The sequence below is a fragment of the Emydura macquarii genome, unplaced genomic scaffold (assembly GCF_026122565.2).
Source record: "Emydura macquarii macquarii isolate MOO-44397 ecotype Brisbane River unplaced genomic scaffold, CSIRO-AGI_Emac_v2 contig_2768, whole genome shotgun sequence".
NCBI classification, from domain to species: domain Eukaryota; kingdom Metazoa; phylum Chordata; order Testudines; family Chelidae; genus Emydura; species Emydura macquarii.
This window is the reverse complement of record NW_027132905.1, coordinates 42,538,261-42,556,830: the sequence shown is the minus strand read 5'-3', so window position 1 is coordinate 42,556,830 and position 18,570 is coordinate 42,538,261. Positions and strand designations below refer to the sequence as shown.

At 46.6% G+C, this 18,570-nt stretch overlaps 1 protein-coding gene across 4 annotated transcripts in view; it reads left to right on the top strand.

Annotated features, from left to right (window-relative positions):
• Positions 1-18,570, top strand: part of PUSL1 (pseudouridine synthase like 1) — a 67,723-nt gene that overhangs the window by 25,696 nt on the left and 23,457 nt on the right. For 3 of the 4 annotated variants that reach the window (XM_067567257.1, XM_067567258.1, XM_067567256.1), the window contains exons 4-5: positions 9,209-9,358; positions 12,009-12,182. In XM_067567257.1, coding sequence (XP_067423358.1) covers positions 9,209-9,358; positions 12,009-12,182 — 324 coding nt within the window. The remainder of the gene's footprint in view (positions 1-9,208; positions 9,359-12,008; positions 12,183-18,570) is intronic. The other variant, XM_067567259.1, reaches the window with a different exon arrangement.

Below are 18,570 nucleotides of genomic sequence, written 5' to 3'. Positions count from 1 at the left end.
CACTGAACATACTCGCGCCCACCCCCTTTCCTTTCTGGCCATGCACCTTCCTTTTGCCTCTTCGATATTAGCTTTGCCGCTGCCGTTCTTTGGAAACGCCCTCTCGTGGTGCCTGGGAACGGGAGGTCACCCAGTGAGGGTGCTCACTCATGATGATGCATGCAAATAATGTCACGGTGGTGGGGCATGGGACGGGGAGCCCAACTGGCCCTCAAAGCAAATGCTTCTGTGATGATTTAAAAAAAAAAATTTCAGTGCCACCATCTCACCAATCGGTGGTGACCTTACAATAACAAAGCAGTTCGTGCAACCCAGCACTCAGAGACAACCCTACAATAATAAACCGGTGTTGACAAATGTTATGCCGCCAAGTCCAGATACCCCTCTTAAAATACAGGAAAGAATCCTGGTGGTGGTTGTTTTGAGGCTTGTTTGCGGGGGGGTTTGGTATCTGTAAGACACAGCAAAGCAAAAATGAACTTGAATTCATATACGGTTACAGGGCAAAATAAAAAGTAGCAATAGGTTTGACTCCCACCGCCCCAATACAGCTCTCCGCTGTACTGCAAACAGGCAGTGCATCATTGTAATTTCTCTTTAAATCCTCAGCCAGATGGATTGGTAATGGCTGTGGTTACCATTGAAGGCGTAGTCAGAGGCCAGCGCGTGAAGCAAGGATCTCACAACCCAGCTGAAGTTACATGTTTAACATCTGTGGAGAACGATCCCTCGATAGCTTTCACCTTGTACAACACCATATAGAAAATAGCCTACACAGCTGTGTTGCATAGCTAAGGGAGGGTTTGTTTTCAAATGACTCTTTGGTTAAAAAAGGCCATAAAATAGAATGAGACTTATACTTTCAGTCTCAACTTAACACAGTTTGTTAGTCAAACAACTTCTGAACACCCTGGCAGGAAGAAGGAACACAGTGTAAATGGGGCGGTCCCATATTTGATTTCTTTCCCATGCAGCCTAGTGGTCAGAGCCATAGTTTGGACATCAGAACTCATAGATATGAAGGCCAGAAAGGATCACTAGGCCATTTAGTCTGACCTATATATCACAGAATTTCATCCACTTCTTCCAGTATTGAGCCCAATAATTTGTGCAGCCTATTCCTGGCTCTGCCTCTGACTCATTATGACTTGGGCATGTCACTTAAGTTCTCCGAGCCTCCCTTTCTCCTTGTGTCAAATGATTCCTTTAGGCTTCATTAATGTGTGCTTGGTGCTCTGAAATCCTCAGATGAATGGTGCTCCGGAATTGCAAAGTGGCCTTTTCTGATTTTGTTTGCAAAATTCTGTGCAATTTTTCTTCCCAGCAAAACAAATTTGGTGCCAGCAGTTGTCCAGTTCTAACGCAATAAGTACACACATTGTGGATGAGATGGGTGAGGGACTGAATTCAGTAAGGAAATAGTCTTCAGGGATATGTTTCCACTATGACTCTAAATAGAGAATTGGGGCATTGGAGGGTAAAGGTTTTAAAATCATGGCATGTAAATTGACAGTGTCCTTGTTATTATAGTCTGGTTTGATGGCTAATCCTTACCGGGGGGCGGGGGGATGAAAGACATGTAAGAAGAGCATTTTGCTTTAGAGACAAATGGGATAAGCTTTAGGCGGTGGAGCTGAGGACCAAAAAATGCTTCTGGTGTGTATATGTGGCTCTGTTGGAAGTCGATGGTGATTCCTTGCATGCATCAGAGGGTGAAATTTGGCCCTATATATGCTATAAATGAGAGCTCTGGGAGTGATGAGGTGTAGGATGCTGATATGTTAATTGAACTGGGAGGCATGGAGTTTCCAAGAACATCTCTAGCTGTTGCATGAAGGTAGCAGAGTGAAATAATTGGTTTTCAGTCCAGCGGGCTGCCAGAAATTGTGCTGCCATCACTGCTATTAACTAATGGCAACCCACAGGCTCACTCAGAGTTTTACTCTGGTACGTCATAGCTCTATAACACTTTGAGATCTGAGGATCTGAACACCCTTTCCACAACATTTCTGTGGGGGGAGGAAAGGGATGTATAGGTATTACTTCACCACAGTGGAAATGCAGCCGCCTCTGGGGTGGAACATTGTATTTGTTTAACAGCACAACACTATGGGGTAGGAAATAAAGAACACAGTACCTCTGTGACACTATAGCGAGGATTTAGGGAAGCAGAATGCAATTCCTTGAAATGGCGTTTGGCCAGAATACCACTTATTTTTTCAATACTAGGACATTTTTTAATAACTGTGAATCGTCAGGATTTCCATCTTCCTCTGAATGACATGACACAGTGACCCCTATGGCCATGCTGGGGAATTGATTCAGTACTGACCAGGAGGGAAGAGGGACACCATTCAGAACAACAATTTATCTATCTCACATTAAGAAAGTGTGGGCCTTTGTCGCCCTCTAGTGGCTGGTCTGCTGAAGGGGATAACAGCCTACTACAGTTGCCATCTAGTGGAGTTATTCCTTTAGCTCAAGCAGTAGGGGGCCACACTTCTAGCACTGTACATATTAGCACTGCTCCGTGCCTAAGGGATAGATTTTTCCGTTTCTACTACAAGGCATTTCAAAGCCAGATAGCCATTTCCCTGTCAAACTTTTTTATGAGGCAGACTCTAGTTCATACTTTGTACATATCACACTGTTGATTTATTTGCCTCCCGATGGGTTAATGGATGCTGTGGGAAATACATGCGATGAACTAGAAGTTTGATCTACAACATGTCTCTGGATTTCGGTGCTCGGCTTTGGACGGAATGGGGAGTCTGGTTTTGATGATCGTGAAGAAAGTTCAGAGTTTTATTCCTTCCCTACATGTTGAGATTGGCATTAGACAGAAGATCCTGGCTAGAGAGCATCTAGCTGGCAGTATTATCCCAAGGAAGGGGAAAGCATTTTTCCTTCTGCATGGCATGTTGGTCTAATACAGTTGTAGTGACTGAGCCGGGGGTGGGGAATCTGACCTTATTCGGTCTTTTAAGGAGTTAGTGTTGCTCTGATTGGTTAGAAAGTTTGGGTTTAGAGGAACTCGAGTTGGTGTTGCTTCCTCCTCCTTCCCTTGGCTGTGCTGTGCAAAACAGTTCATCTGCTTCATATTAAGGAATTGGTGATGGGCATGAGCTGAAGCGGACTCAGCAACCGCTGCTCTCCCTCTGTAAATATTACTTTGTCGAAAAAAATTCTCCCCTAATGCTGAGCAGAGAACTCAGTGCTTTCATGTGGTTGAGATTGGGAAGGGGGGGGGAGGGTCCTTGTGAGAGTGTATTATTGTCACTAGAGTTTGGAAGGGAAACAAGATTCCTTGCTGGCTGGCTGCATTATCAGCAATAATACCCTTCTGTGTAGCTTTCCCTAGTGCCATGTGATGGGTCTAGTCTGTCATCTGATCTTTTCCCCCCACAAAATTGCCTGCAGCAGACGATGCTTCCCCAAAACTCCTGCCGAAGGGCAGATGAAGATGTGCTTGAGGAATTCCTAACCCACCGCAGGATGGTTTAAAACCCGCCCTTCGTCCCAGCGCATTGCTGTGTGCGAGATAAGACGTTGTCGGTTACTCCCCCTGCAAATGGCTTGACTTAACAGTGCTCGTCCTCAAACAGGGAACCAATCTGGGGTCTTGTTGTTGGGCTGGATGTGGGAATCGTTTGGTGGTGGGCTCTGGCCTGTGCTGTTCAGGGGATCTCACAGGCCTTAAAAATACGATGTTTTGTTGCCAAAGAATCAACATAAAGTTCTGAAGCAAATGAACCACGTTGGGCCTGATCCCAGCTGGCACTGGTGCTGCATGTATCAGCCTAGGAGACCCCATCCAATTTTAGTGCAAGCGCTGCTCCCCCCCCCCCCCCGGCCCCCAGCTGCTCCCACCTGGCAGCAGAAGTCAGGCCTAAGTAGGGAGTGGGTAGCTAAGTACTTATCACAGTGATGAGGTAGCTTAGGCCAGTTTTCTGTCCACATCCTCCCTCCTTTTAACCCCACTCTAACTCTCGCTTGTGCCTGCCCGCAGTCTCTGGCAACCCTTGCACTGGTGGGCACCGGTCTTGTGTTCCTTGCTGTGCCCTGTGCGAAGACTCGGAGACTCTAAGGACGTTGTCTTGGTGCATTCTGCGGCTCCCATCTCTATGGCGGCGGTACCTTGCATATTATCCGCTTTAAAGAGATTTTACATGCCTAATGATCCTGTTATTCCCCAAAAGCTAGTCTGGCTGCAGTCCCTTAGCAACTGCTGCACCTCACGCTACTCAGCCTTGCGTTACTTCAAGGCTTCAAAGTACATTTTAAAGGATCTCACCCACACAGCTCCAGTATGTACCATATCGCTGGAGAAGATCTGTTAAAGACTTCTCATCTCCCCAGCCACTGTAGGATGGCTCCCCGCAGTATATTTGCTGGCGTTTTGTCAGAGCGATGGCATGAAAATTGACTCGATTTCCCTTTTGTTTCTGGTTTCAGTTCCATATTTGCTTATTAAGAACCTGCTGGATTAATGACAGACACATAGCAAAATAAACATTCGTTTCCGATGAAAGCAAATGAAGCCAAGTATTCGGCTCCCCGGGGTGGCAGCGGGACCTGTTAATAACACGTTGCTTCATTACAGATTCTGTTGGGGATCTTTAAGAATCACCTTGGCTTTCTCCATATCCACAATGTAAGGAAGTAGCTCTCTGAATCGCAGTGTAGGAGAACACAACCAAGGTTTTCACAGTAATGAGGGATTTGGCACCATCCACTTGGAGTGTGTTAAAGGGGTCTGGCTTTCAGCCAGTGCTGAGCACCTGTGCTCTGAAAATCAGGTCCTTTTTAAGGCATCTCAAGTGGGAGCCTCCCAAAACTGAGATGCCACTGATCACCACTCACTCTTGAAAAACTTTGGCCAGTGGGTTTGCTGACTTCACTAGTCCTTTTTCATGTAGCCTGTTGTAAAGCTAGGCAAATATCTAGATGAGTTGATGTACTCCCGGGAAGACCTCTGCCTACCCACAGGGATACATGCACCTCTGCTTGAGAACCACTGGCCTGGTGGACTAAGTTGGACATTTCCAGCTATAAAAGGACTGTCGCACCCATTACGCTGAATGTGCAAGGCAGGAAATGTGTGCACAGAGGAATCGTGAGCACAGATGTGTTTATTTTCTGAAAGAGCTGCTCTATTGGAGTATGGACAAGGGTGATCGTTTCCTAATGAGCATTAACGAGGAAGGCTCTAGGGCAGGGGACTGCGTACTTGCTGTGGGGGGATGGAGGGGGAAGGGAATAAACAACATTTCATTATGGTACTGGGGTCAGATGAGGCTTGTTACTGGAAAACAGTCCTGCAGCTCAGCTGTCTTTTCCCCTTCCTGATCTGCTCCATTGCAGCCGGTGGGAAGATCTGCAGGCACTCCAGCCAGCAAAAATCCCTGGGGCGCAAGAAAAATATTTGTAAATAAGTTTGTTGCTCAAATACTTGCTCTCGAGGGGCACCATGTTTTTAATGACTGTTGATGGAGTTCCATCTCTTATGCCAGGTTCGGAGCACCCCGTGCCTACTGCAAAGGGCACGCACCACTGCTAAGACCCCTGCATTCTGCAGAGGGGTTGCCTACCTTGGTCAGAGTCACACCTGCCAGAAGAGGATAATGACCTCTCCCCTCCACCAGCACACACCTAGCCAGAGGAGAAAAGCCTCTGTCTCTTCCTGAGGGGGGAATATCCTTCCCTTCATCCTTGCAGGAGAACAAATCTGTGCTCTGCTGAACCAAGAGGAGGAATCGAGTTCCAAGGCGAAGGACCCGGTGTGGGAAACACTGATGTAGTCTCTCCCCTCCAGTGGTTTAGATAGCTCCCCCACTTCTTTCAATCTAAGGGGGGGGAAGGGAACTGCTCCCCAAACCTGGGGAGAGCGTTCTCTGCTGTAATCTCTAGCCCCCCTCTGTGTTTTAAACCACGGTGGCCCCATCTGACTGTAGCCATGGCATTCTCTCACAGAGACTGGGCAGTTGCTCCCCTAGCTGGATTAAAATAGAAAACGAGTGTAGGAACCTGGCAAGTTCCTCCCCGGTGTAACGGCTCTGAAGTCCCTGGAGATGCACCGGGGGTAACTGTGTCCTAGCCCTCTTCCTCTGAGTACACAAGAGCTTGTGATTTCTGGGAGATCTCTTAAATGCAGCCACCGTGCTTTTATTCCTGGCTGCAGAATCAGTCGAGGAGACAGCAGCGTGCTCCCTGCATTTCCACTCAACTGCGGCAAAGTCGTGTCTGTCTTCAGGGGGTGGGGGAGTGACCTAGTTTCTTGCTATCTCCATCTGCTGCAATGAGCTGAGTAACAGCCTTTGGAAAGAGCTAGCATAGGCGTGTGCTCCTTGGGTATCCAGGTGGGCCTGACAGGAAGTGTCTTCCTCCGCAGGGCCCCGATTTGGAAATGCACTCGAGCTCATGCCTGACTTTAAGCATGGGAATAAACTCACTGAAGCCCACGGGGGAGTGTTATTTATATCGTCACGTAACAGAAGGACCAGGCCTCATCCAATGAAATTAATAGGCAGCAGGTTTAAAGCAAACAAAAGGGAGTGCTTCTTCACACAGTGCACGGTCAACTTGTGGAACTCATTGCCAGGGGATGTTGTGAACAGGTCATAAAAGAATGAGATGAGTTCATGGAGGAGAGGTCCATCTATGGCTGTTAGCCAAGGTGGTCAGAGATGCAGCCTCCTTCTCTGGGTGTCCCTGAGCCTCTGAGCCCTAGCCTATACTACAAACTATAGAGGTGGCTATACTCCAGCACTCCTTCCGCTGCTATAACTCACCCTCTAGGCCAACTTAATAAAACCACCTCGGTGAGAGGCATAGCGCTTAGGTCTACGTAGTTAGGGTGACGCGGTGTCAGAGTAAGCACTGCATGGCCTAAGTCACCTCCAAGAGGTGTCCCACAATACCCACCGGGACCACTCTGGTCACTGTTTTGAACTCCGCTGCCCTGCAGCCAGGTAGGCAGGTATACGCTCCTCCCCTTTTAAAGCCTTGGAAACTGAAATGATCTTTATTATTCTCTGGCATATGGTGGCTGCTGCTAACATTTATACACAACAGCAGTAGGTGCATTTGCATTGTCATAGCAAGGCACGCACAGCAATCATTACAAAGTTTATACCAGGGTGCGAAAAAACAGTGCCAAGCTCAACACGTTACAGTAACGCACATTACTGTGGCTCATTGTTAAAATGCTTCTTCAAAGACTCCCTGAGTCAAATAGCTCCCCCTTGAGACCCTCTTGTAGCTCTGGTATCTGGTTGCTCAAAATCAGCCGACAGCACGCTCTACTCCTGGGGGAAACGTCAACCCCTTTGCTTCACGGATATTATGAAGTGCACAGCAGGCAGCTGTGACCATGGGGATATTGTTCTCACTGAAGTCTAGTCTAGTCTCCTGAGGAGACAGCACCAACCTCCCTTCAGACAGCCAAAGGCACATTCAACATTCATTCTTCACGGGCTGAGCCTGCTGTTGAAGCGCTCCTTGCTGCTGTCAAGGTGGCCAGTGTACGGCTTCATGAGCCCCGGGAGGAGGGGTAGGCTGGGTCTCCCATGATCATGATTGGCATTTCCACATCCCGGATGGTAATCCTCTGGTCTGAAAAGAAAGTCCCTGCTTGCAGCTTTCTGTACAGGCCTGTGTTCCTAAAGATGTGTGTGCGTCATGCACCTTCCCCGACCAGCCTGTGTTGATGTCGGTGAAATGACCATAGTGATCCACCAGCTCTTGCAGTACCATAGAAAAGTAGCCCTTTGTTAGTGTTCACCGTCGCAAGGTGGTCTGGGGCCAAAATAGGGATATGCATACCATCTATCGCCCCACCGCAGTTAGGGAACCCCATTGCTGCAAAACCATATTTCACGCCCATTGCCTGGAGTCACAGTCCTCCATAGCTGGGAGGCGATTAATGGCCCTGCACACTTGCATCACAGCAACCCCCATAGTGGATTGCTCGACTCCAAACTGATCCGGTAGCAGTCTGGCGTTGCCAGCTTCCACACAGCGATCACCACTTAAGATGCACCACATGGCTGTAATCGTTGCAAAAATGTCCGTGCTGATATGATCACCTTGGGGTGAAATCCACTGACTCTGAGATTTATTAATTTGTTGCAGAGCTCTGCTGTGAAGGGACAGAGTGGGGAGAACATAGCTCTTTTGCCATCATTCAAGTGATCTAGCCATGATGGTGGGAGGTAAAAGTGTGGGGGAGAGAGAGGTGCAAAAAGATTTAATTTTTAAATCCATATCAGTAACAACAGGGTTAATCCTGCTGTTCTTTGTTTGTGTAGCATATGAGGGATACCAAAGAAACTGGTAAATAGTGAATTCTTGCAGAAAACACAATGCTTCCCTTGCCGTCTGCACCAGCCACTGAATAGTTAGTGGCCCTGCTGTGGTTGATGCTGGCCATAATGTAGCATAATATAATCTCTTATATTTGTATAGTACATCTTGCGCCAGAGCGTTTCTGCAAACCGAGAGCAAATTCCTGCTTCAATTCCTGATGCAAAATTTTCCCCTTAAGTGATTTGTGTGTGTGTGTGTGAGAGAGAGTGAGTACTTATTTGTATGTATGTTTAGATGTACACAAACATGCATTGTGTACACACGGCTATGGTGGAGTTGGAACAGCTGTTTAACAGTGCTCAGCAACACAACATTTAAGATGCAACCTTGAATTGAGGCTGGCAGGAGTTAATTACTCAGGTTGGAATCTAGGTCAGGACACCAGAGCTATCTCTCCATTGCAAAAAGTGCTCTGGAGTGGTTGATAACCGCAAGGGGTCAGAACCTCAGCTTTGCGTCTCATTCTAAAGACGATGGCTACAGCAACACAGGCTTACTCTTGTCTGGGGTTTAAAGGTATGCTAGGAATGATAGCTACCATGTTCTACACTCTAGGGTGGGCCATCAGGGGATGTAGACTTTACAAAGTGCTAGCCGGTTGAATTGAAGCATAAGGTCTCCTTTTCTATCACAGTCAATACAAATCCACAGTGACACCAAGCTCCACGCTAGAGTGTTGGTTTATCATCAACTCAAAGGGATGGGTGGAAACTCACGAATCACCAGGTGAAATTTCCTAGGGAAATCTGTTGTGTGATTAGTTCTGGAGGTCTCCCATCCAGGTAGTGACCAGCCTCCAGCCTGTGGGGTAAAAAGGATCCCAACCCTTCTTTCCTCGCAGAATTCTGAGTGCCTACCGGGTGTCCGAGAACTTCCACGCACGCTTCTCTGCGCTGTCAAGAACCTACGTTTATCGGTTGGTGACGGGCTGCTCTCATCATTCCCAAATACCGGTGTTCGAAAGGGATCTGTGCTGGGCACCCAGAGGAGAGTAAGTTTATTCAATTAACTGCAATTTTTCAGGAAAATCCCCTTTATTGGATTATGCAGGTGTTTTTCTGTTCGTTTTCTTTTTTTTTAAGTTTCAAAGTGAGTTAAGATAAATCAAATTAAGTCCACTTTAATTCTGAAAATATATGTCCACACAGGGCTTTCATTTGGTTTAAGTAATTCACTTTAAATTTACACCGTTAGTTAATTTGGATTCACTTTTCTGTGTGTTCCTGTATAGACCAGCCCTAAGTCTCCAGGTGTGAGACCAGATCCCCAGCTGGTGTAAACTAGCTGTGAATCTGTCTGTCCACCCTTTCTTCCGTGAGAGCTGGATTAACTGCAGTGGCTTAGCTTTCTTATAGCTAATAGCATATCTGCAGGGACTGGGCCACGAAGGAGAGCATCTGTGATTGACGTTCTCAGCAGTGCTAAAGCCAGAAACCCGCAATGGAGCAAACGTTTTGCATCCTCTGCAGAGAGTGAGAAGCATCTAAAATAGATACTTTATTCTGTACAGCAAGTTTAATTCTGACCATCTAGGGCACAATTATCCAACAAAACAAACGTGCAGAAACCCATTACCTTGCACATTTTAGAGTTACATACGGGACGGTACAGAGCAGACTGTCAGGATTGACAGCTCAATATTTTTTTTTCTTGCCTATTTGCAAATCCATGTAATTCTTCTCCCTAGTCACATTCTACAATGCTGTGTATTTGAATAATGAATGAATGCCAGATGCCAATCATTCATGAGCAACCCTACAAAAACAAATCAGTCTGCGTAACTTAGGGCTCATACACAATCTCAGAATAGCAAACCAGTTATTGCAGATTGGTACACATGGAACAACCCTTTAGGAATATAGCAGTATACCTGCCATGGAGGGTACAAACATTTTAGTAAAGATGTTGGTTTCAAGCTTTAATATATTATAAATAGCGAGTTAAAGAATAAAACAATGTCAAGCTATCCTTATCATCCCTTTTTAACTAGCATATACTGAAATAAATATACGTTCGAGACAATTGGTGGTTTTGGGTTTTTTTTGGAGTTTTTCAATCACATTATAGTAAAACAGTTGTATAACTTCAAAGAGAGTTACAGTAGTTTTATCGCCACTAATGGAATAACTTGACATTTTTCATTGCATGTGTTCTTATAAAACCAGCATAACAGTCACAAACGGTTCCAGCAGCGAAATCAAAATAATATTGTCCTAATGTTAAATATGTGGATTCTTTTTTTGTGGGCTGGGGAGGGGAAAAGTCAATTTAAAACTGCAAAATTATATGTTGAACACACAATAAACCCTAACCTTAATCTTTATGAAATGACATTTAATTTAAGCCAGACGTTGCAGTTAATTTTTTCAAAGGATGATACTACACAATGGGTAAAGACAGATTGTAATAAACTCTGAATGGGAGGCAATTTATTAATCAGACTCATCCTTACTCTAATAAAATCCAGTGAGAAAATTCCCACTGATTTGAGTGGAAAACAGAATGAGTCCTAAATACATAAATATATTTTAAAGGGACACTGTCATTTTAAAATCCCTTAACCAATTTTTTTTCTGTATTTCCAGTATCACCTTTACAGCTAGTTGGGAAATACTTTTTTTTTTTTTTTTTTTGAACCTGTGAAAAATTTCTACAAAAATGGAAAAATGGTTTTGTTGAAGTTTTTCTTAAAAAGCTTTTGGGCTTTTGTTAAAAAACTGAAAGTGTTCAGCCAAAAGCCACATAATTTTTGTGGTTTTCTGACAACCCCTTCCCCCCAAAAAAACACTGAATCAAAAATGGACATTTCCTGTGGCGATTTACATTTTGGGAGTGGAGGAAAAAGCCCACAAAAACAAACCCACCATTTTTTGCTGCAAAACAACCCCATTTTTGGATGGAAAAAATGTCGACCAGATTTAAACCTTTTGAATGATTAAATCTGAATGGGAATTAGAAATCTTACCTTTACTCTTTGCCCTTTACACTGTCTGTTCATTGAACGTTTGCGGGGCATTCAGGTTGGACTGTTGCTGATCAGTTCCTCTTCCATCTATTGTCAATTCCACCTTCTGGTTGGCTTGGGCCCTACAGGCTATTCCAAGTGCATGGTTGAGATAATTGTCTGTGTGTCATGTATTTCTCTACAGTTTCCTTTTTCATTTATAAGAGCCTGATCCTGTGGAGAGGGATTTTTTGTTTTGTTTTTTTGTTTGTTTTCAGGGCAGTAACGTTACTGGAGGAGTTCAGACCCTGCAGTCGTGAGCGCTATAGATATACTTTTGATGGATACTGCGTTGCATAAGGCTTTGCAGTAACAGGCCCCTACAGGTGAACAGAATTCACATCTGGATCAGGGTGCCAAACACCCCAAACTGCAGGGGTGCTTGGCACCATCTTTCTTGGTTTGGGCTATTATAAAGCAGGGGGCCGTTTGTGAGCTGGGAGTTCCTCTCCCTGTACTCCCTCCCCCCTCCCAATTTTTTTCTAGCATGTCTGAATCTGGGTCTTGGATTTGGCCGCTCCTTCGAAATGTATTATTCTTCAACCCCCAAGATATTGTGCCGAGCCTTCCCCTGCTCCCGGACCCACCCTCACCCCTTCCTTCTTGCTCTTACGAAGCGCTCTCAATTTCGTTTCAGGCATTTGAACGTGCCTGCCATGCAGGAAGCAGCGTGCTTCCTCCTGGGGACCCACGACTTCAGCACTTTCCGCTCGGTCAGCTCTGAAATGCCTTTCAAATCGCCTCTTAGAACCCTTGCCCAGGTAGACATCAGACCCTCTTCTGGCTTCATGTCACATCACTACGAATACAGGTAAGAACTCACTTAGCCCTCAGCCCTTGTAGGCGCTTCTCTGATCATGTGCCTTGATTGGCCACGGCTTCTGCTGATATGTGCCTTCTGATGCTGGCCTCTTGCTTGCTGTGCGGCACCTCTGCATGGCTCCGGCGGTGCCTGCGGCCTGCAGAGATCTGCCTGATGATGCTTGGACAGGACATTCCTTCCTTCCGGATGCCTCTGGGTGGGGACCGCGATGAGCGGCAGTGATGGCAGTGGAGCTGGTACAACTCGGTTTGTGCATGAGACAGGACGCCTTAACACAGGGCGCGGGGACCTGTTGGGGGCAAAGCAACCACAGTAAAGCACATCCATGATTTCTGGTACAGTTTCGATTGAGCTGGAGATTCTGCGGCTCGTCCTCTTGTTCCGACCCAATGGCTTCACGTACAAGACCCCACACAAGGGAGCCCAAGGTCCGGCTCTGCTTTGGCTGGCGCTGCCCCTCTAATCCGGTTTGGTAGCGTGGGGTAGTTCATCGCTGCAGCTTCTGCTTGCTTCTCCGGGGAGCTGAGCGTGTGAGTCAAGGGGCCCGGAACCCACGATTTGCTTAATTGGCATGGAACAGAAAATCATCCAGTGTCAGGAGCTGTCGGGGGCCTGATCTGACTATGATTGAAATTAAGAGGCTAGATTTACCCAGGGTTAACCCCCACATTCAGGGTGCTGCATCCATGGAGATGGAAAGGGGCCACCAACCCCTGGGTCACAGTGTGTGTGGAGGGAAGGAGGGGGCTGTTGCTGTCCAAGAAGTGGAATTTGCCGCCAGAAGGATGCTTGTCTTCACGGATCCCCATTGCAGCTTCTGACAGCTGGCCTCCTGCAAAGTACCCAGCAGAAACTAAGTTCCCTTTCCCGATGGAGAGCAGGTGGGAGGCAAGGGCCCGTCTCAGCTGTACAAGGTTCTTCCTTCCATCTTTATTTGTTTCACACATTTGCCCATTTTCTTCCTCTGGAAAAGCAGACGGTGCCGTTCTCCGTCTCTAAACCAACCACGCTTGCCTGGTGGCGGAATGGGAAGGAACCCCTTTTCCTGGATGCTTTGCACAATGCCCCTCCATTTGATGCTGATACCCACCGAGCCACGTGTAACAATAAGGGCCACGCTTCAAGCGCGGCCGACCACTAAGTGCAGCTTGCAGAGAGTCCGCTGTTCTCTCCCCTTACCAGCAGCCGAGGAGTGGAAACTAAGGGGACTGCAAGCAGCACCCCATACCTGAGCCAGCTGAATAGGCCCCCCTGGCTGCCTGTCCCACTGTGGATCATGCAGAGGCGGTGGCATGTTATGTGATTCCTGCCCTCCCTAGTCAGCATCGAACAGCCACATTGCTGGGAACCATCAAACCTGACTTGGCTCTGGCCCTTTCCCTGCCATCCTCCGCTCTGCTAGTGGAAGGACACGCGGTTCTCACCAGATGGAGTGTTTCCCTAACTCCTCCTGGCTGTACCGCTGAGAAGGCAGAGAACCACTGGCTTCTCTTCTGGTTGGTGACGAACCACTCATTAAGGTCAAGAATTGAAACTGGAGCACGGTGCCAACTCCCTGCGACCTATGTAAAGGTGGGCTGGATTGTTGTTACTTCCACCTGAGTCTTGCTTGCATTAAGCATTTAGCCATGTTGCATTTCCCCTGTGGGAGTCTCCAAGTGTTACTTGCAGATTCCTTCATCTCCAAACTGGGCCACATAATCCTGGGGCAAAATAAGGGACTGATCCTGAGTGGTGCAAACTCCAGCATGCCTGCCTTCCTCCATTGGCAGCTTGCCAGCGAGGTAGTTTAAAGGGGAGGCCTGGACTATCTCAAAGCTTTGTGGGCCCCCTTGTAGGTATGGTGGTATGGGTGAGTACGGCAGGCTCACCAGTGGGTCAGGGTGAGCTGTTCTAAGCTGCGGGGATGGCTCCGCTATGTGCGGAGATCCAAGCTTTAGAGTGTCTAGAGATTTGTTTTCTGTTCCATAAACCACGTTTTTAAAACCGAAGCCTTAAACCACCTTGAAAAAGGCACGTGGAAAAGAAACAGGAGATTTGTTCACACCCGTGTTCCTAGGGTGGTAAAGCAGCAATGACCGTAGCTGTCCCACCTGGGTCAGACACGCTAAGCCAAATGGGCTTGGGTGTGAGCCGTACGGGAGGAGACACAGGATGTTTCTGGGTTGGCATTTGTGTCCCGGCGGGTGGATTGCTGCCTTGGCACTGCACAGCCAGACGTGCTGTAACGCAGGCCCTGACCATTTGTGTTCGTTGAACATTCCCTGGCATGTTTCCCCCCGAGTTGGCATTCTAGCCTTTGTTATCCTGGCCTATTCCAGTTCACATGTTTAAATTCTACCTCCATCAACCTCCGGCCCTGAGAGTGCGTCAGTCAGATAAAGTATGCCTCCTGTCCTCCCCCAGACGACGGTTCGCATTGTGGGCACTGGTAGCTGCTGCGTTCCACTCTAGAGGCAGCTGCATTTCATCATGAGGAAGATGGGATTTCCCTATATTTAATTTGCAAAGTGCTATAGGATTCATCAGAAGGTAACATACCAGAGAAGTGCAGGAGGTGGTTTGTTTTTATTAACACGCTCTGATTGGTAGGTGTCGCCCGGCTTGTTAGGATAAGTGAAAAATCAATTGTTCTGGCGTGCCTGACCAGAGCAAAGCAGTCCTCATGATGGCCCTTTAAATGAAAAGAAATGGCGGGTCATGTTGGAAAGACACCACCGAGAAATCAGTGTGTCTAGAGCTGAGCTGTGGGGGGGAGTACATGCATACATCCTCCAGGCTAGCAGCAGGTAGTAAATCTGCATCTGCCTGATCTTAACCTTGGCCAGCGCACTCCACTGAGCAGCTGAATAAGCTGCCTTTCCAAGAAGCTCCTGGAGATAGATGGCCAGGGAGAGACTGATGGTAGCTGCGTTCTTGTGGGCTGCTGACTCTTTGCTGTCACTCATTGGCTGCTCTTGCTGGAGACAGAGAGCTTCCTTCCATCGGGGATGGACGGAGCTGAGGTTAAAATGCCTCTTTGCTTCTGGGACCCCTGCCCCCTCCGACAAACCGGTGTGTTCTGACTGCTGCGTTCTGCCGACAGGGAAACTGTGAAAATTGAGATTGCTTTCCCATTAAAGGCTTGTCCTCCTGACGACACTGGAACTCTCTTCCTTTCCAAAAAACCCCCACAGCTCTGTGTATCTAGTAATACGTAGCGTTGAAAGAGGGCTTTGCTGCAGTAGCTGACCAATCCCCTTAGCGCCGCGGGTGGGGAGTGAGAATTACAGATGGGGAAAGTGCGGGAGTCCAGCGATTTGACAGAGGACCCATGGCAAGTTAGGCAGAGCTGGGACTGGAACTCGGGAATGGCTGACTTGGAGTTTCTTCTCTAACCTGCCTTATATATTGCTCACAGGCCTGCAACCAAAGGAGGGGGCCAGCATTGCATATCTTTACCTATACTGGCATAAATTTAGGCACAGTCCATTCAAAGCCATGTGCCTGTCCATTGGGAAGTTACAGGATAGCCAGTCATTGGTGTGGGGAAACGATTGCCCATGTTGATGGGATGTCTGGAGCCTGGAGGATCTAGATTTGGGTAATTGAAGTGGTCAGACGCATCAGGGAAACAGAAGTGTCATTTAGACCCTTTTGTATGAGTACAACTTACTCCAGCAAATGACCCCAGGGGCATGTATCCCGCTTTTCATCAGTGTGGCACGTCTAGATTAGAGGTTTGCAACGGTGCAACTGCAGCAGCGTAACTACTGCAATGCCTTTATCATAAATGTAGATAGGCACGTTTTAGTGCTAGGGCTGTTTCTTGAACCCATCCGTTGCTCTTTGATTCAGAGTGAAATCTCACTGCACTGAGCCCCGCTCCAGAAGAAACCCCAACAGACTGGTAGGGAGGATACTATCGGGGAAAGCAGTTGACTTGACAGATCTTTCTCTTGTCATTGATCTATCAACGTGAATTTTTAACGTGGTCCAGCTTGTTTTTGTGTGTTTGATTTTAATAGGATCCTGTTGATTTAAATTGTTCTAAAAGGGCCTGTGCTGTTTCTTGTATATCTCGCTACATAAACAAGGAGCAATAGTCTCGAGTTGCAGTGGGGGAGGTCTAGGTTGGATATTAGGAAAAAAAATTTCACTCGGAGGGTGGTGAAGCATTGGAATGGGTTACCTAGGGAGGTGGTGGAATCTCCATCCTTGGAGATTTATAAGGTCCCGCTTGACAAAGCCCTGGCTGGGATGATTTAATTGGGGTTGGTCCTGCTTTGAGCAGGGCATTGGACTAGAAACCTCCAGAGGTAACCTCCCAACCCTAATTGTCTGTGATTCTATGATAAATACATGCCAAACGGCTTGAGAGAGTCTTATAGCTGAATCAACAGCATCAAAGAAGTTGTTGGAGGAGTATTTCTGCTGTATTCTAGTGATGCACACAGACAACCTAATCTGTGTTTTATAACAAGAATCATTTTAACAGATTTTTTACAATAAATCTCTTATTTATTTATTAGGCGTTTAGGCTCGGGGTTTTCAAAGGATCATAGTTTGAATGGGATTTGGATGATTAATTCCCTTTGACTCCTTTAAAACCCCAGCCTTACTTATTAAAATGTTGTGAAATGAAACCTTTATTTTTCTGATTTAGGGAATAAATAAAATCCTGGGTTTGTTTATTTTTGTGTTAATCTCGTGGATATAATTAACCTGTACAATGGTCCCTCGGTGTGAGGGGAGTTGTCACATATGAAACTCGGTATTCACCTTTCCCGAGCCTGTAACTATGATGGCCAATGTACCTGCAGTGTGTGCATTTCTTTACTGAAATAGCAGCATGAAATCAGCTTGCAGAGAAAGGCCTGCAATTGCATTAATAGCATGTAAATAGGTTTTAAAACTAATCCAAGAGGTTTATTTTTTTACTCTGGAGGGGTGGGATACAGAGAATGGTAAACCACGATCTTCTAGTCAAACAATGCAGCTTTTCTTGCTCTTTCTTTCTTCCCCTCCAAACTAAAAGGGAGCTTCTGAATTGACCACTTGTCTGTGTAAAAGGGCAGCTGTTAAACCGGCTCCGTCCATCAAACTCAGCGTTGCCTGGTAACAGTGGAAGTTAACTTAACATCCCATCAGTACAAAGCACTCTTGAATGCTAAAGCCATGTTCAGAAATTTAGCCCCATCGCGTCTTCCTTGGGAGTAATTTTCCATCACCTGTTTCTTATTGAATATGTATTATTCATTGCAAGGTGCTGGGTTCTGCCAAGTGAAAAGCCAGCCCAGAGTTTTGCTCGTAAGCAAAATTGTGTGGGATATTAGCAAGAAAAAGAAAGTTCCCCCTTATGGAAAGTCCGATAGGATCTGGTTCTCTGTTAAATTCTTTCTCTAAGTTTATTGAACCATTTTATATAACTTAAAAGAAAACTATCCCTGCTATAAAATTCTATAGGGTGGCTCAGAAAACTTACAGAAAGAATCTCATTCTCCATTCAGCTCCATAGGTTTTTATGACAACTTCTATAGACTGCTATTGGTGTCATCCTTGTTAAGTTGTATTTGACTTTGCAATGCCACTTGCTCTGTCAATTTAGGAAGTCGGATTTCACAGGTAATTGCAGCCCTTGGCCCCAGCAGTATGGGACAAGTTTTCAGCCTCGTCTTGCTCAAAAAATGAACTTTTTACATTCTTCTTTTTAAGAAAACTAAAATCCAGAGATCAGAAGGGTCACGGGCCTGAGCGCCTTTATTGCCCCGGTTTTACAGATGGGAGAACTGAGGCACAGAGGGGAAGTGACTTGCCCAGGGTCATGCAGCAAAAAAATGACAAAACCAGGAAACTGAACGCAAGTGTTCAAATAGCTAGTGTCACAGAATCTTAATGGGTGATCCAGGCCCTCAGTTTTCCTTCTCATTAAATTGAGGTCCACAGTTATTGATCGGGAGACAGAGAAATCACATCTGTGGTGCTGCATAAAATTAAGGGAGACTGCAGTCAATATATTAGCCTCGATTCAGAAGAGCTCTTGAACACGTGCATAAGTGCGTTGCTGGATCAGGGCCTTAATCTGCTTAAAATGGTGTGTGCAGTGTGCTTATGTGTAGAACGCATTTGCACGTACAAAATGTACATAGAGAGAAAGTAATGGCATGGGGAAGCGGTAGGATGTTAACATCTTCTGACATGAGCAGAGGCTGGGGGTGGGAACTGAACCAGGGTAAGTAGAAGCACATGTTACCGCGGGATATGATCAGTGATTTGTCTTTAGAAGCTGTTTAAAAGCACCACACTCCTCCCGGCGTGGAGTGTTGTAATGCGGTGTTCTGCACCCTTCAGCACTGCAGTGTGCCGACCGCCCGTGCAGGCTGGCACGTGACCGCAG